We start from the raw sequence: 19,093 nt of genomic DNA, 5'->3' as shown, positions 1-19,093 counted from the left end.
ATATAGTATTTGCACCAAAATATATACTTAGTTTGGGTCCTCAAGTGCAAGACAATACTCTCAGCTTGCTTAGAGTTTCGACCTGTCTCCCAAGCTAATTGAACTACATCTTGTGCATGATAAAAAAGACTAGCACTACCTCGAGGGAGAGACCACCTATGATAGGTTTTCAATCGCAAGTATTGAAGACTTCATCAAATGCATTGTTAGCTCTTCATCATCACTCAATTTTGACCTCTTGACCATTCCTATCATTCAAGCCCACCAAACAATCGGCCTACGTAGAATCCCCACAAAAACCACCACCTGTACCAGCCCCCAGCGCAATTCGTAGCCACACAAATAGATCTACCCCCAACTCCAACCACCCTACCACCAGCCACCCACACCAACAACGTGGCCCCAACGACCTTTATCTTCCCACCACAAAAAATCCTCCAAGGCAACCACATGTCCTTGCCACCCACGTCTTCGGTGCCTGCTAAATCCTGCTACCTACGATTGTGAGTGCCATTGGACTGGCACTTGTCTAGGAGGGGGGTAATGTTAACCCTCAAACAAACAATGTGGAAAAGCTGGAAAATCTAAAGTAGAAGACAAGGCCAAGGCAAAAGTGAAACAGAAGAAGAAGGCATGCCAAGAAGAATCTGAAAACACAAGAAGTGCAAAAAATTCCTAAATCAAGGAAAAAGGTGCATGAGCCTAGGACAATATTGTTAAGGCTCGCAGATGCATGTAGGTGGTACATGCATGGAAAATATTATATGACACATGCTTCGATGGTACACAAATTGATCTTGCATTAAATTCTTGCTAATATCATGAACTGTTAGTCATTAGGATCTTGAAGTTGCGTAGCTAGCATAAACAACATTCATTAGGACTATAAGTATGATGCCTTGAGATCCGTCCGATAGTGACTATGTTTAACGACCCTTTTTGGATTGGACTAGATCCAAACATGGCTCTACCCCCAAAGGCAAGTAGAGAGGTCAAGGGATTGAGAAGATCGAAGTCACTGTGAAAAACCACTACTCCTTTGAAAGAAGACTAGGTTATCGATCATTATAAGTGACTACTCAAACTTTTGTCTTGTACAGTGTTAAAACCCCTAACAAATGCCTTAGTTGAAAGAAGGGTGTGTTAAATAATTTTTATATGAAATTGCTCTTGATCCCAAGGGGGAGAGTGAATATGCAATGGATAGTTATCGCGACTATCCCTGCAATGTTTGGAAAAGGACACCATTGCTTTTGTTGATTGATCAAATAATGTTCTAAATGCTTTTGCATTAAACTGATTTTTGGAATGTGATCTAGATGATTATTCCAAGTGCTCATGTTTGATTATAAGTGCATGGCAAGGGTCTATAATGACAAGAGCCATGGGAAAAAAAGAATGTTTTTCTTGGAAGATAATATTAGGCTGATTACCTTGATTGTGCTTGATTCTTAATTGGAATAATTAAGGAATGATATTTTCTGCGAGTGGTTCATCTCCAAGGTCACACCGCGTTTCAACCTGAGAGGGCACTGCTCGATTCACAGGTCGAAGGTCGAGTGGTGAAAAGGACAACACGGAAAGTGTGTCTCACTCCTAGGTCGCTTGGGGTCAGTGGAGCTCTGGACACTCCTTGCCGAGTTCAAAATGGAGTTGCAGGCTGCCGAGTTCAAAAGTGAACTCTTCTAGTCCATTCAATGTTTGGGACTCTGGACCCACATTTTGTGCAGTCACATTTTCTTTTGCATCATATTCAATACTTTTTTTTGAACAATATACCAATTAATACTCAACTCATCAAATAACATATATTTGCTAACCCTTATCATGCATGTAATTAGACTATAATACATGTAACCCTTTTGCTCAAGGGAATATCCAATAAATACACACTTTTTAGCATTTGGATTTAAATTCTTACTTAGCTCATCAGGCACATGTACATATGCAATGCATCCAAATACTTAACATGTGACAAATTTGGTTTCTTACAAGTAATCTCCTCCTCTAGTGTCACATCATGCATTGCAATAGTGGAAGTCCTATTCATAATATGCACACCTATAGAGACAACTTTAGCCTAATAATAAGGAGGGATGTTCCTTTTAGCCATCAAGGCTCATGCAATTTTTGCAATGTGCCTATTCTTCCTTTCAATAATACCATTTTGTTGTAGGCTATACCTGCATGTGAACTATATGTTAATTCCATGTTGTTTTGGAAAATTATTGAATTCATTAGAGAGATACTTTTCCCCTCCATTTGACCTCAAACACTTAATCTACATACATATTTGCTTCTCAATTAAACTTTTAAAATCCTAAAAGAGAGAGAACGCCACACTTATCTCATTCATAAGATACATCCATACTTTCCTTGTATGATTATCAATAAAGGTTACATAATACTTACACCCAACCATTGATGTAATTTTTATAGAACCCCACACATCTGAACGTATAACATCAAGTAAATGCTTGCTTACATGTTTATCATGAGGTAATGTATGCATTATATGTTTTCCAAATTGACATGCTTTACAAACTTTCCACATATCAACCACTTTGAACTTAGGCAAGTTTGTCACAATTTCACGTGACTGCATATTCTTCAACAATTGTTGCACATTTATGTAGCCAATACATTCATGCCAAATGTCAATATGGGCTACAACTCTTGCGCCTTGTGCAAATGTAGTAGCCTTCAACTCGGATACATTTACATCCAAGGTAAACATTCTTCCCACATGCTCGCCTTTTGCAACCAGTTTACATCCATTATTGAAATCTTCTACAAAGTAGCCATCCTGATTGAACTTTCAATCCCTGTGCAACCATTTTTCCAACAAACCAAATTCTTTTAATGTTAGGCACATGCAACACATCAATAAAACACTTAACTTTTCCATCGTATATAGATAATGGGACATTCCCAACGTGAGCAATAAAATGTGCAGTCACTGGTTTCCACAAATCTAGGCATTTTAGGACTTTTCATTTCTCTAAACCATTGTCATTGAAATGTCATATGGTTAGAGGCACTAGAATCCACATATTGTACAACATCACTCACTATTTAGGCATTTATATTTAGTGCATTCATAACAAATAACTTCTTATTATCAACCTGATTATTTGTAGATATATAATTGTTAAGCTACCTTCTCCCATTTTTTATTATTTTCACATTTTTTCTTTTCTATATAGTCATATGCAACATGACCTTTCTGATCACAATTATAGCCTTCTCTATTACCATAACATGCATTCTATCTACCATGTCCTCTATGGCTTTCCCTGTCTCAAGACTATCATCTACCACCTATACATGACTGCTCCTGTGATTCATAAGATTGCCCTTGATTTTGCCCATAATGGCTACCACCCCAACTTCTACCACAACGACCTCTATATTTACTTGTGTTAGAGTGGAGCACTTGTTTTGAATTGCCCTTATTTTGTAACAAGGATGCACCAAGTCCCAAGTTTTTCTATTTTGTTCTCAACATAGATATTAGAACTGCAAAATCGGAGATGGTGTTTCTTGTATTGATGGATAATCGAAACTCCTTGTACTCCTTGCCCAAACCATCCAAATATACAACCAATATATCATCATCATCAACCTATAATTTAATAGATCTAAGAGCTTCAAAAATGCTCTTAAGCTTTAGTGCATTATCATGATAGATAGATTACCATGCTTGACATCATTTAACTCAAACTTCAATTGTAACTTTCTAGCTTTGGAATTTGTACTAAACAACTTGACCATGTGATTTGATACTTCTATAGGGCTGTCAGCATCTTGTATATGCCCAATCATGTTGTCTAAAACACTAATGTAAAGCTAATATGTAACTTTCTAAGTATCCTACTTCCATTTCTTGAATGACTTGGTCCACTCAAGCATGGTAATTTCCTTTGGTAACTTTGGAGTCTCAGCATTATCTCCTTCACTATAGTCCCAATAACCTTTACCCATAAGAAAATTGGTTAATTTTAACTTCCAAGCATGGAAGTTATGCTTGTCACTAATAATCTGATTAAACCTCTTAGAAATTTTGCAATAAGATCCAAAAATTGGATTTTACCAATAAACTACTAATTCAATAAATTATCACATGTATTGAACTCAGTATGTAGCATACACTCAACAACACCATAATATCTAACAATCTACAAAAAATATTTGCCACACCTAACACATGCAACCTGTTTGTGAAAAGATGATATTTTTCAATTTCTTAAACCTTACCAGATTTGCACATGAATAGCATCTAGCTCACAAATAGAGGCTAAAACATGCCCGAAATGTGAATCTGGTGGCACAGCTATAGAACAAAGATTTTGTTACACTTGCTCAAGCACTCTAAGCTTGTGAAGATGGCTCGTTAATTAGAGATCATATGAGAGAGATCTCCATAGGTGTACTCCACATCAAGGCTTTCCTCTAGACTCTCATGCTTGCAGCTCACAACTCCTCACATGGATGCCACTTTGATACCATGAAAAGATGGGGGGAGAGAGAACTTGAGCTCTTGCAAGACACAAAACACTTGGAGAATGCACATAAGATAGGAAGTTGAAAACTCTAGCCTTTATTCTTCTTCTTCTCCACTATAATTGTCTACTAATAATAAATAAAGAGTGCAACATACATAATATACAAGTGGCCTATAGTGTGAATACACTAACTAGAAAGATGACTAGATAGATATCTTGAACTTCGGTAGGTGGATTAATAGTTGTAAAGTATCACTCAAAGTATATGCCGATTTAGGTACTAACCACATCAATAAAATGAAAAAATGGTCACCCATATACACGAGTGTCATCTCAGGTTGAGTTTGACATCTCAACATCCGATTGAAGATGTGTGGGGCCAAAAGAGTCTCATAATCATGGAGCTTCATAGAATTTGGGAACAATTTTGGGAATCATGGAGATTGATAGAATTCAGGAGCAATTCAATCTCAAAGAAGGAGAGGTGGATTATGTTTAGTGATAGTTTAGTATACTAAATTAGGATTGGCCCACCACTAAGTTCACTACCAATGCTAATCACAACATAAAAAATTTTATGTAAGATTTTGTGGGGCTAACTTTTGAAAAGTTTGGATCTTTGCAAAACAAAAAGGACTATAAATATGATCTATTTTGGCTACAAATGAAGTCTTAGTGAGCTAGTTTTTTGTGCCCAAGGGTAGTTTGCACTAGCGTAGAATAATTATATCTAGGATGAAGCTCAAAAGTGAGTCATTGTGTAAGCACAAAGTAACCATGGGCCAAATGAGCTCTCCACCAAGACTTAGTTTCTAGTCAATTATTTTTAAGGTTTTCAGACCTTTTGAGGTCAATTTTGGTGCCAAATGTTAGGAACTATTAAGGATAGCTTTCAATTGTTTTATTTTATTAATATATTCAAAAAAATATAATGATGCCCAAAAATCCTCAATAAAGTGATGGTTGGCTATGAATCTCTTTCGAAAGAAAATACTTTTAGAAGAATATACTCCATGATGTGGATGTGGAAAATTACATAGTAGCAAAGGTGATTGAATTCAAGTTTATTGGGAAAATGGAAGAAGGATCAAGTGCTCTCATTTTACAATAATTTCTATAAAATGTACCACTAATTTCAATGTCTTCCAATTTTACTTGCCCTATAAAAAGAGACTGTATTTAGGGAGAGGTAGAGTAGGAGAGAGAGAGAGAGAGACACACACGCATATACATAGCACTCGTACACACACACACACACACACACACACACACACACACACACACACACACACACACACACACACACACACACACACACACACACACACACACAATGGATCTCTTTTCTTGTGCAATACAGTTGTACCTCCTTCCCAAGTCTTGTAGAATGAGTCACATGAAGTCAAGTAAGTTACTCATGAATATATGTGTGTGACACATGGATTCAAGATAAGGTATTTTTAAAATACAATTTTTGTACATTTTTTACATAAAGAAGGTAATATAAAGAGGCTATTTAGAGATTGAATAGAAAATGGTTATGTTTTATTCGAGAAAAATTCACAGATAAGGATATTTATAAATAGACCTTGAACGGACATGATGTAGAGGATATACATATAGTAACTTCCTCGAGCACATGGACAACTTATTAAGAAGTTATATCCAAGCTTTTAAGGATACTATTATATTATTGCAAAACTTTAAATATAGATGTAAACACACATTCAAATAGACAAAGAAAAGAGAGAAGATGCATGATACAACAATCCTCTCTTGAGTATGAGCATGATTAGACATTCTTGCAAAATTTATATTTAATTTTCCAAAGTAGTTGGATTTATCAAATTTGGGACTCCCTTTTCGAGTAGCCTTCCAGTAAGCTAATGTGAAAACATAGTTTATTGGATTTATTAAAAGTTATAATAGAAATACCTCTTATATGTTCCACATACAAAGAATTAAAATATTTCCTAGATCCATTGATGAAGTCCATTTTCCCATAGAAAACATGACATGGAGAATGCATCCAATATCCACCAAATAATCAATGATAAAGATGTTATCTTATGCTTTAAAAAAATCACAAAATCAATCTTCTCAACTTAGTAGCAAATCTATATCCAATGGACATTTCATTCAAATCATATAAAAGGACAATAGTTCTTGCTATTAACCATCATTAGTCTCAGGTAATCCTGGGAAGTTCACTCTTTGTAAAGGAGACATATCATTTGCGAGAGAAGAATCCAAAAGGCTCCCTATTTATAGCTCGTACAAGAGTCATATGACCCCCTTTTTACACTTACATGATGTATAAAGAAAATATTGCATACCCCCATTTTAGATATAATAATATTTTGTATTTTGTTCAATTTCTCATATCGATTAATCTTAAAAGACTAGAACATTTCTAACACAAGAATTACATGTTGTACTTTAAAGGGGATATGTTGTTGCATCACTCCAAAAGTAGTATTTCAAAAATATGACAAATGAATGATCTTAAATACCAAAAATTTCACTTAGAGTTCATATTAAGCTCTCTCTCTCTAAGTGAAATTTTTGATATTTAAGATCATTCATTTGTGTGTGTGTGCGTGTGTGTAACTTCTGGATAGGTACATATGAGAGAGAGGAAAAATTTCTCCAAGAATCTCTCTCTCTCATATGTGTGTGTGTGCGTGTGTGTAACTTGTGGATAGGTACATTATATTGATATATTAATTATGGCAATATTTATGCAATTTTCCCTCCACACCCTCCCTCCCTACTCTTCCCTACCTCCTTCTTCCTTCTTCCCTCTACCCTCCTACCCCCACACCCCCCCTTTAACTTTTACAATTGGAGGGAAAAATTAATGGGGGCCTACCCCTAATGTATATGCTTATGCACTTTTTAAAAAACCCCTTCCCTACACTTACATGATTTTGTAAGTTACCCATGGTGAAATTCCCAAGGAAGGTAATACTAACTACTATCACCTAGAGTAATGACAATTACTATTACTCTTTATACTTGGAATAGTCAACCCCATAATTCCATGGGGAATAACCAAACCAATTAGGGTTTTATATTGAAGAGCATCATCTCTTTCACAATTAAGTACATTGGTTGGATTCCACTCTTTCTAGGAAGATAGGGCTAGCCTTCTTGTTTCATTTGTTTGCGAGACAATCCTACATTGGTTTTGGTTTATCAATGATGATTACTAGAAATCTTTGATGAAGTTTTGAAGGTCGAGAGACTTACGAGTCATCAACAACATCTAGATTATCCAGAAAAAAAAGTTGGAAGTCTAAGCTCCCTATTGATACTATGATAGTTTGGAGGAGGAGAATAAAGAGAGCTTGGGGAGAAACACCTTCTCAACAACTCAAAATTTTATTGGATAATCTTTGTAGAAAGATACTTAATAAGAGTAAAAACCTAAGTTGTGTGTGCTATATAAGAAGAAAGAAGAAGATTTGGTCCGGTGCTCATGTAAAACTTTTTTCCCATCCAATGGAAAAAAGGAGCAGGCTTAACCCCAACCGGTGTTGGGAGGGAAATAGCCGATTTTATAACTAAGATGCTAAAAAATTAACCGATTTTTATTAAGACGAGCTTCAATTTCAACCGGTTTTTGGAGAATCTTACCTGAAAAAAAACACACCAAAGGATGGTTTTCTGTGACCCTAATTTGGTCCATCCATTTTGGGAATGCTTGGAAATGCATCTCATTTGGAAGAAAAACTTAGATTTTATGGAGAAGGCTAGAGAGGGTTTGTTGAATGAAGATTTTGCAATATTATGGAGTATTTGGGGAATAGATGGGCCTTTCGGAACTTGCTTGTGCATCGAAGGAGAAAACTAAACTTTTATAGTGTTGTCTAGGAGAGTTTGGATTAGATAGAATTTTTGGCTATTCTCAAATAGCTTACATGCATTTCATATGTTTACAAGATTTTTGATAAGGCTATCTCAAATTTCCTTGTTGCATGTTAGATGTTTTAGCATTAGTGCTTCATATGGATTTTCCCATGTAGAAGATGTAAATATATTTCCCCCTCTTTTAAGTAATATATTCTCTCTCTTGTCCAAAAGGCATCCATATGAATGAAGCATAGTACTTTGAGAGGAAATTTATACACTCATTCCAAAGTCTAAACACAAGACACACAAAGACCAAAAGTGCAAGAATACAAGAATTAATGGTACCTTATATACAAAATAAGAGATAATGCACTTTATTATTTTAAACGGTTGAGTCTACTTAGAATAGGAATTAAAAACTAATTTAGCAAGGTTTCTCTATGTGGCATTGCATCTTTTAGAACAAAAAAGTAATGTCTAAGGTCAAACATGTGAATAATGTGGCATTGCCTCTTTTGCAAAAAGAGAAAACAATCTCTCTTACTTCAAACAAGTGAGCATATATGCAATCCAAGAATATGCAAACATTGGATTCTACTATTTCAAAAGCATTTGGCTTGCAAAACAAAGAATGATGGAGGTGAAAATCCAAAGGAGCATACTCCACATGGTACATATGTATTATTCTAGAAAGGTCATGTCGATGTTGACATTATTCCCTTTGAGAATACACAACCTTGTCTTTTGAATGTTCTAGGTATATAATGTCATTGAATTTTTTGGAATGAAATCATTAGGGTATCACTTTTAGAGAGTCAAAGGTACTTCATTAAGCAAGTGTTTGTAGATAGTCCAATGTTCATGATGTGACTTAATGAGAGAATACTTAGATGAAAAGTCTAGTTAAATGTTTAATGCTACTACTATTAGTATTGTGCAATGTAGTTTTGTCAAAATAAATCTCTTATGGTCATTGTGACATTCATCAAGCTCAATTATTATGCATACCTATGGGACAACTATTTTACGCTTTTGGATAAATACCCCAATATATTGTATGAGCACAATTATTTTGTAAATGAGCATGAAGCACATACATTCCTCTTTGTTACATGCAAATGGCTAATATAGATAATCTATGTCAATTTAAGGATATTTCACTTTTAAAAAAATAGCATTTTAGATGCAAAAGGACTATGTATTGATTAAATGTAAGGGCCTACATTGAGGCTTGTAGTCTTGAGGGGTGCCCAAACCCTTGACTATGAACTCAACACATTGTCCCAATGTTACAATGTCCAACTTCGAGTGCAAACATAATCTCTTTTTTCCATTGTACAAGGTGCCTTCACACTGTTGCCCATGATTTTAGGTTTATCATACCATCTCATTTGAGATCTCACTACCACTTGAGCTAGTGGATTTTGGCTAGAGAATAACATTGTAACTATATAATCATAGGGTAAATTTGAGATTTTACCATAAATGTAGGCCTTTTTTCATCATGCTTATCAAAATTAAATATAGTAGATATGATTTGGAACTTTTAATACATTAGATTCCACTCAAGTTGTAGAACTTATTAACATTTATGGTCATTTGTATGGATAATGTTGATGCATAAGTGTCTCCATGGGTCCTAATTAGCACCATGCTACATGTCATTCATGATCAAAAGATTAGAAATATAATTAAATTCCATGCAATTGAGTAGTGGGTTGGGACTTAAAAAAGTATACTTGACGTCATTGGTGCAATATCATATGGAGATGCACGTTGATTCATCATTGGGATATTGAGAGCCTCAATAAAGCTAAGATTAACATGCATTTCCATTATCTTCGTGGAAAACAATGCTTCAATTGTCACATTAGGTCAGTAAGAAACAATGATTGCACAATAGCTTCACTTATAATTCCATATGTTTAGTGGGATGCTAGAACATCACTCTAGTTGCCCTCAAAGGTACCCATCAAAGTGTTGACTGTATTGTTGTTGGCTCTCTAGAGCATGACCTTGTCAATTTCCCTTCTTTTTAGAGTTGATCTACTTATTTAAAACCCAAGGAGTCAATTGAAATGTTGACTCATTAGAAATGGTAAATGATGACACCTTTGATCCTAAAATTCAATAGCTAGGGACTAGTATTGTTTTGGAGTTGTTGGGGTAATTGACGAAGTGAAAGGTCAGAGAGAACAGGTTGAGGAAGACATTCACATAGGAATGCAATTAGTAGATTTAACGGCATGTGGGAGTGGTTTTGGATTACACATGTGGTGCACTTCCTCATGTGTCCAAAACTTTAATGTTGTTTGATGTGGGCCTTTAGGTCCACTATTGGTGGACTGAGAATGATGGGGAGGAGGTGGTGGTGGTGGTGGTGGGGGTGGTGGGGGTGGAAAGCAAGACCTCTTTAAATGGATAACGAACTCTTGTAGGCATGAGGGCCACATCAAGGTTATAAATATAATCAACTAATGAGGGAGGTGGCTACTTATAAGGGGAGATTATAAAAGAGGGATAACCAGCTATCGATAAGTGAGAGAAACTGAGTGTGCAGCGGCGTTAATAAGCCTGATTTAGAAGTGGGTAACTGAGTGTGACTCTCTGTCAGTTGGTAACGACAGGAGGATGATGATGGAGATGGAGATGAGGGGGAGAAGGAGGTTGATGTGGTTGCTATTGGAGGTGTTAATGATATTGAGCTGCAGCCCCAGTGGCAGTGATCATGTGACCAGCCGTGCTCAGGCAGCGGCGCAGCTCACCTCGCGCTTCTACGACAGCTCCTGCCCGTCCCTGCAGTGGGTTGTGCGCTCTGGCATGAAGGCTGCCGTCTCCTCAGAGCCCCGCATGGCTGCCTCCATCCTCCGCCTCTTCTTCCATGACTGCTTCGTGCAGGTACATCGATCATCTCTTGCCAGCTCTCCATCACCGTTAATAATAGTAATTAGTCCTTTATGACCATGTATAATGCCAGATGCTGTGGTTCAACTCCCCTAAATATAGATCCTACAAACAAGTATTATCATCATGCCAATGAGGTCCTAGCCTAGTGGTTTGAGTGTGAGTCATAATATGTATAATCATGCCAATGGAGTCATGATAGCCAAGTGGTTTGAGTGTGAGTCGAGTATTATGAGCGTGTGAATTCGAACCCTTGGTTCCTCTTCCCTGTTGGCACAAATCACCTTCTAAACAAGTAAAACCATAACCATGTCAAATATCAACAATGCTCCACATAAATACTTACAAAAGTAGGTTTAAGCTCAGCTATGTCAAAGATTAATGCTTAACATAGATACTACAAACAAATGTAATCATAAATCACTATGCCAAAAGTTGGTAATATTCTACTTGAAAACATATGTACAATGTTGGTGATAATATAAACATGATCATAACTATGTTACAGCAATTTAACATCATCGAAACATATTTATGTAAAGAGAGAGGTATTCCAACTATAAAAAATTTTCATTTCCCCAAAAGCTCGTAAAAGTTTTCAATTCAAAATTTTGAATTACTCAAAACAAATGTGATTCATCATTATGTATGTTAAATTATTACCTCAATCACCTTGTACATAAATAAATTACAATTGTATTTACAAACTACGAATTAACACTAGATGGTTTGTAATCAAACATTTGTCACAGAGTATCAAGAGTGCTTTGACTATAGTCCTATCATTACCTAATGGCACATGATCCATAATACTATGTCAACACATTGGAAAATCGTAGGGTCTAACTAATTGCCTAGTAATGTATGCATCAATCCCCAATGCTATGAAACATTTGTATGAGTGTATATTCGCCATGCTCATGCCACACATTGTTTCAAATAGATTAAAGAATAATATTAAAAACCCAAAATTTCATAATCTCGCTTACACATCCATTGGAAAGCATGTGATATCTTTTGTGCTCACTAAATTAGAGATTATCCATTGTTTCCATGTTTCTTGAATGTCATCATTTGGGCAAAGCAATAAAATATGCCGCAAAGAAACATAATGCCATGTCTAAATCAACACATTTGTATTCTTGCAAGACATTTATTTACATATCATTTGATTTGGATTCCATATACATTACTTTCATTAGATCTCATATATTTGGAAGTGTTCTCCCAGGGATGTGATGCCTCTATTTTGTTAGATGATACTTCCATATTTCAAGGTGAAAAGACAGCCTTTCCCAATGTAAATTCAGTGAGGGGATTTGACATCATAGATACAATCAAGTCAAGTGTGGAGGCTACATGCCCAGGCATAGTCTCTTGTGCTGATATTCTTGCATTATCGGCCCGTGATGCAGTCGTTTTGGTAACACTTCTCTATAAGCTCATATTCTGATCGTATTATTGTTATTAAGCTACAAAAGTGGTCAAAAACCTAACTAACTTGGATATTAAAAAGTTATCAATCCAAGCACAATGAATATGCTAAATACTTTCGAAGTAGCTCACCAATTTTCAACAATGAAAAACTGGAAGAAAACATTTAAGCATGGAGTCAATATTCATTGTGTTCTAGTTTGGGGCACTTAAGATAATTGTCAATAACTTATTTATGTGCATGTAAGGATTCATACATGATGTACACTCAACACAAAAATCAAAGCATGAAAGTGTGGAATGCCTAGTACTTATTCAAGAAAGCCAATAAATACTATTTTGAAAAAGGAAAAATTAAAAGAAAACAATCCATACAATCAATGTTCATTGCATTCTAGATTGAAGCACTTCAAATAATTGTTCAACAATTTATTTATATGATACAGAACCACATGAAATGTACACTTAGCACACAAACCAAAGCATGAAAGTGTGAAATGGCTCTCGAGGAAGCTAATAAATATGTTCCCGAATCTCAAATACGATCATCTTTCCCAAAATATAAATATTTGAGGCATGGCATGAGGATGAACTAAAGTATACCTATCCAAGCAATCAGATATGAGGACGAAAAATTTCCCTAAGAATCTATTTGATTGTATTTGGTACCTTCCTTGACCATCCCATTCCATAGGGATGTTTGTCAATATTTTTATGTTGGTCTCCTAAGAAAAACTAAGTTCATCACTATATCTTTTTAACAGTCCAATGTGAACCTCATTAGATTTGAATGCCTTAAAATGACAGATGGGAGGGCCAACGTGGAGATTGTTGTTGGGAAGAAGGGATTCCACTTCAGCAAGCTACTCCCAAGCCAATGCTAACCTTCCAAGTCCAAGTGAGAATGTTGAGAGTCTTATATCCAAGTTTGAAGCTCAAGGTCTTTCTGTTCAAGACTTAGTGACCTTATCAGGTGATTCTCTCTTAAAATAATATTGCTTCATGGATCATTTTAGTTAACATAGTTGTTTTTGTGATAATGCAAAATGTAATAATATAAATTCTACATTCATATGATCTCTATTTAGAAAAGAGTCTCCTTGCTTCAAAACTCAAGATACTATTATTGGACTATTGATTGAGCTCAATATCTGATTGATTCATGAACAAGAAATAGTGTGGTAAGCATCTAATTGACCTTATGAGAGCACACACACACACACGGATGCATGCCAACATTTTTTTTAATGACATGATGTAATATTCTAGAGATTGTATTACCTCTTTGTAAGAATCTATACATTCCCTAGACATGCAGTTAAACATTACTACTCACCTTGCAAATATTAACCCTTCTAAAGTGTGATGGAGAGGCCTATTTGGAGTAGTTAGGTAGTTGTAAATAGAATCTTTTTGATCCATCCTCAAGCTTGGGATAAATAAGAATTGGAAGTAACATCATGTAGCTTTATGATTGTAAAAATGGCAGCTATCAAACACTTTAGATACATAGGAAATTTGGCTACAATTCATTAGACTCATGTTATGTCATAGAACAAGTGATATCAATTTAGTTTTTTACTTCTTATTTTTCAAGGTGAGACAAAACCATTTAACACTAACGTTTAATGTTTTCTTTCCCTCTTTTACCAACAAAATAGGTGCTCATACTATTGGCCAAGCACGTTGTGTCACATTTAGGAGCAGATTATATGACCAAGAGGGCACAGGACAACCAGATGCCACTTTGGACACAACATATTTGAAAATTTTACAAGGCTTATGTCCTAAAAATGGTAGTGATGATACTCTATCACCTCTAGATATAAAGACAGCAACACGCTTTGACACATGTTACTACTCCAATCTAGTAAGCAATAAAGGACTTCTTAACTCCGATCAAGAGCTCTATTCCTCTTCTGAGAATGCCACTAAGGCCATCGTTCAATCTTATATCAATAATCCAAGGTCCTTCTTCACTAATTTTGTTACCTCGATGATTGCTATGGGAAACATCAACCCCTTGACTGGAAATGATGGTCAAATTCGAAAACATTGTCGAGTAGTCAATTGATTGTTATCCCTCCTAACAATTGAGACAAATTGTTGGATAAGCATGTTCTCACATTAGGAATAATATGAAAAGTTTTTCATTGAAGGTTTCCTTCCATGTTTGACATTTATAAAACAACGTTATCAGAATATTTAGGAAAAGGAAAGCTTCACAAAAAACACTTATAATTTCCATCATTTTCTTTGAGAGTTTATGGTAAGTCCATGTATTGCTAATATGATTGTGAATACAATTTTTGTTCTAGCTTGCTATGAGGACCTATAACATGTTGAGAGAGCAAGAATACTATTGCACTAGTAAAAGGAAGTATTTACAAGTAGTACATTTAGTATTTACAAGGCATATATTTACAAGTGGGAGAGATTAGTCTTGGTTTCCTAAACTCACCAAAAACTTGGCCTAGATTGGTCGAGCACCCAATACTCATATCAAATTGGGGTAAGATTTTTCAAGGATAAATAGCATGACTCATAACACAATTATGGCATGAGTAAGTTGATTAATTAACTCTTTGTAAAGTTCAATCCCTAATTGAACAAATGTCAATCTACAATACTCTAGTTTGGTGACAAATTTTGGCATTCCTCTTTACTTCTTCCAAAGTGTTTCTAGCCACCACTAAACCCCATTTCTCCTCCACATGCTCATGAATTTTTTTCAAGAGTTAATTAAGTTGGTGTAGCATAAGCATTGACAAAGTGAATTTATAGAAGTAGTGTATCAAAGAATAGATATTCAATATAAATAGATTTATAGTTACATTGATCAACATCTATTGGATTCAAAATATCCCATAAGTAAGCCACACTTAAGACATTCCCCTCCCAGTAATGTGATGCGGGATGAGGGAATAAAGGGCATAATAAAAAGTTTTCCCAATCCCACTTTCTACCCTGAATTTTCCTATAGATAAATCTAAAATTTATTTAAGTTTTTTATCAGATCATCATGCTATTAAATGGTGGATTATAGATTATTTATCTTTAATAAACAATGGGTACTAAGACCACCTTTATCAAAAGAAGAGACATTTTCATTAATCCATACAAAGAGAAACCCATGGAATAAATATAATATTTCATTATGGCTTCTAAAACTAGCTTGGAGGATCAAGGGTTTGCCTAGGTTGGGTAGAAGGGCTCTTTGTTGTATCCAACAAAGGGGGTACCCCTTTACTACTACAAAATAACTCTTGCTTTTAGACTATAATTGGGTCCACTCTATCAACTCATTTAGCGATCAACTCCTTGACCTACATCTATTGGTTCCTGTCAATGGAGAATAATAATCCAACAAGTAATAAAAATCTTTTCGTAAAGACATTGTACTCTATTGTGTGCTACTTGTAGAATGCTATAATTAAAGATGAAGGAAAGCTAGATGGAATCCTAGTTTTGATAAACATGTTTAGAAAAAAACTCAAAAACCCCTCCATTTAAGTCTCCCATTGCCATGAAAATTTATCCAATTAATGGGCTATCTATGGGTGTAGTTAGTGTGAGGCTAAATAATATCATTAAATTAGTTGAAATTTTCCATCTAATGCAAGATGAGACATGGACTTGGCTTTGTGTCAATGAAGGAGGCTCCAATCTACATTTGGGGAGTGCAAAATTCTTACAATCCATTTATTTGCCAACCTTTTTCTCCATGTCTAATATGTGAATCCCACCCTAGTGTTAATAGGTTTGTTACAAATTTTCCAAGCAACTTTGGCAATTCTATGGGCGATGCCCTCTTTAGTCCAATGAACATGTCTACAAAGTTGAGTAATTTTCTACATGTGAAATTTGGATAGCTTTAGCAAATTAAAAAATATAAGACGTTAGACAAGAGGAAGTTGTTACTTAGGAAGGCTCTATCTCCTAGAAAATTACATGGTGCAAATGAACAAGATTTGGGAAAAGAATAGGTATCACACAACAAATTAGAGAGGAACTAAGATGTTGTCATTTGAATAAAAAGTGATAGGATGATGGTGTTGCCTAATAGTGGGTGTGTTTTTTAGAGAGCTTGCGTAGGCGAGCTTTTGAGCCATGAAATAAAACAATAAAGCTTTTATATCCATTTGGAGCATTGATCCTTTTATGCATATGTGATCTCACAAGCTTCTACTTTGTATGACAATCTCACATTATGCTTCCAAGAGTGTACAAGATCTACTATTTACAAGACGGGGGATCTTGTGAGACAATACATTGTACTACCAATTGTTGCTTTTAAGAGAAAACCTGATATAATCTATCATTTTGTCATGCTACTATAATGCTTGTTTTCTTTCTTTTTAGGCATGTTAACTCTAAGGAAATCAATCCCACATTACTTTAAGATGAAGCATTCTTATGCATCATTTCCACAAGCCAACTAAATCTTGTAGTCCATTTGGTGGATGAAATGGCCATATTTGATAGTGTATGGAATAATAAAAAAGAATCATGAATAACAATACTTGCTTAGCTGATTAATATTGTGTGATAAATTGCATAATGTCCAATTCTACATGGTGTGAGAAAAAGCATTTTATTGATTCACAATAATGTTAAGAAGAGGAAAACTAGAGATTGTGGATTTATAGTTAACTTTGAGAGAGTCAATGGAAAGTACATTGATGATTGGTTTTGCATAGTTAACTACTTATGTTATCTCTAAGGAATTCAACCCCATGTTATCTCTATTATGATATTTCCATAAAAAATATATCATTTTTCTTTTTATACTCAATCGGGAATGAAACAATGATAGAGACATCATAATATCATATAATGTAAACTATAGTAAAGCCAATTATATATGAAGGCAATGCTGACAACTGCCATGAATAGAGTTTACAAAACTACATAACTTTGCATATCCTGCAAAAAAAGGCAATAAGTAATGTCGGTCAAGCTCCTTGTAGTGCTGACCCAAGCTCCTTGCATCTAGCAAATACATCGACTACTATTTCTCTATCCTTAGTAAAGTAGACAATAGCCACATGCACAAAGTATTTGATTAGGTGTCATGAAACATCATTCACAATCTGTAGGTATATATGTTATTAATATATGTGAATATTAATATCACCTATAAAAGTATGATGTTCGGTCCAATCGACCCTCCTCGCAGACATTGATTGCCTACTTTAGTGCACTTATATGGCAAGCTATTACTTTGCTTCCCTATTTCACTTTGCATTGGTGAAGAGGGCTTGTGAAACTTCCTTGTCTCTATCCCACCTCATAACAGGGTGAGGATTTGAGAAGAATGTGACCGTGAGAGTCCTTGCCTTAACAAAAAGAAATGGTATTAGTTCCTATGGGCCATCACTTGATGCACACGGGGGATTCACTAGTAGTAATAAGGAGACATCACCTGCGTGCAAGAAATATATGAAAATACCCCTTATCTACCCCCTATTTAAGGGACCTTACCTTATAAAATGTGCATTTCTTCCCTTATATAACCCCCCTCCCTTACACTCACGTGGTACCATACGGTAAACCCTAGTGGATCCCCCGGGTTGATACAATACATGTGAAACTCATTATTGAAGGATATAATACAAACCTCTTCCTCATTCTCATATATATATCCATGCTCCACTAGCAAGGTCAAGGTTCTGTAATGTGCAAACCTTGCCTTCTTCACATGCTTTGCAACAATAGGCAAATGTTCTACGATGCTACATACCACAAATCATCCCTCACCTATGACATATAAACTACCAAATATTGTGACAACCATTGAGAGAGAATCAAATAAATGTTTTTGTGATGTATAGTCTACAAAATTCATCATCTCCATAGTAATATTGATGGGAAAGTCAACCCACACTAGCTTGGCCATAATCCTACATGGCTCTCCCCCATGGCTCAATGCACAATCTATATTCTCCAAAAAATCATCCACTTTGCACAATGTAACTTGCATGAAGATGTCAATAATAGACACAGAAAAAAATTCATAAAAGTGTCAAGATGGTTTAAGAATACTCACATGGTAGGCTACTTCAAAATGGTTGCTAAATCCTCTACAAGGACCTTTGCCATAATATCAAACACCTTTCTCCTTTGTCTTTGCCTATCTACTCTCTCATCCAAGTTCCTCTTTGTGTAGGACTCTCATCCTGAGACATACAAGGTAGCCCTTGTCCTCTTGCTACTAGTAGAGCGTAACTCAGTCTCCATCTATATGAGGCTATCTAGTGTGCCTATGTCATCACCCTCTCTCTCTTCTTCTTCATCTTCATTATCCTCATCCCCCTCCCCTACCTCATGCTGCGATGCTTGAAAATCTAATCCACACAATACCACATGATATTATTTATTGAGGCAAAATGATA

The 19,093-nt window shown here is 35.5% G+C and overlaps 1 protein-coding gene across 2 annotated transcripts; it reads left to right on the top strand.

The window, feature by feature from the left end:
• The first annotated feature begins 10,858 nt into the window (after positions 1 to 10,858).
• LOC148014450 (peroxidase P7-like) lies at positions 10,859 to 14,912 on the top strand. Of its 2 annotated transcripts, XM_087666744.1 has the most exons (4): positions 10,862 to 11,258; positions 12,496 to 12,687; positions 13,506 to 13,671; positions 14,360 to 14,906. In XM_087666744.1, exons 1-4 carry the CDS (start codon positions 10,992 to 10,994, stop codon positions 14,770 to 14,772), a joined length of 1,038 nt encoding a protein of 345 aa, XP_087522870.1. In that variant the 5' UTR covers positions 10,862 to 10,991; the 3' UTR covers positions 14,773 to 14,906. The 2 variants fall into 2 exon arrangements, with proteins under 2 accessions (XP_087522871.1, XP_087522870.1); XM_087666745.1 differs by lacking the exon at positions 12,496 to 12,687 and having other exon boundaries at positions 10,859 to 11,258; positions 14,360 to 14,912.
• Positions 14,913 to 19,093: the final 4,181 nt, after the last annotated feature.

Source organism: Lygodium microphyllum, chromosome 25 (assembly GCF_053477565.2).
Source record: "Lygodium microphyllum isolate KBCC chromosome 25, Lygodium_microphyllum_v1.1.10, whole genome shotgun sequence".
NCBI classification, from domain to species: domain Eukaryota; kingdom Viridiplantae; phylum Streptophyta; class Polypodiopsida; order Schizaeales; family Lygodiaceae; genus Lygodium; species Lygodium microphyllum.
This window is presented reverse-complemented; position numbering and strand designations above follow the sequence as displayed.

Coding starts and splice junctions, on each gene's coding strand:
- LOC148014450 (XM_087666744.1), top strand. CDS start 10,992: ATGATGATGGAGATGGAGATGAGGGGGAGAAGGAGGTTGATGTGGTTG. Junction 12,688..13,505: donor CCCGTGATGCAGTCGTTTTG/GTAACACTTCTC, acceptor TTAAAATGACAG/ATGGGAGGGCCAACGTGGAG. Junction 13,672..14,359: donor AGACTTAGTGACCTTATCAG/GTGATTCTCTCT, acceptor CCAACAAAATAG/GTGCTCATACTATTGGCCAA.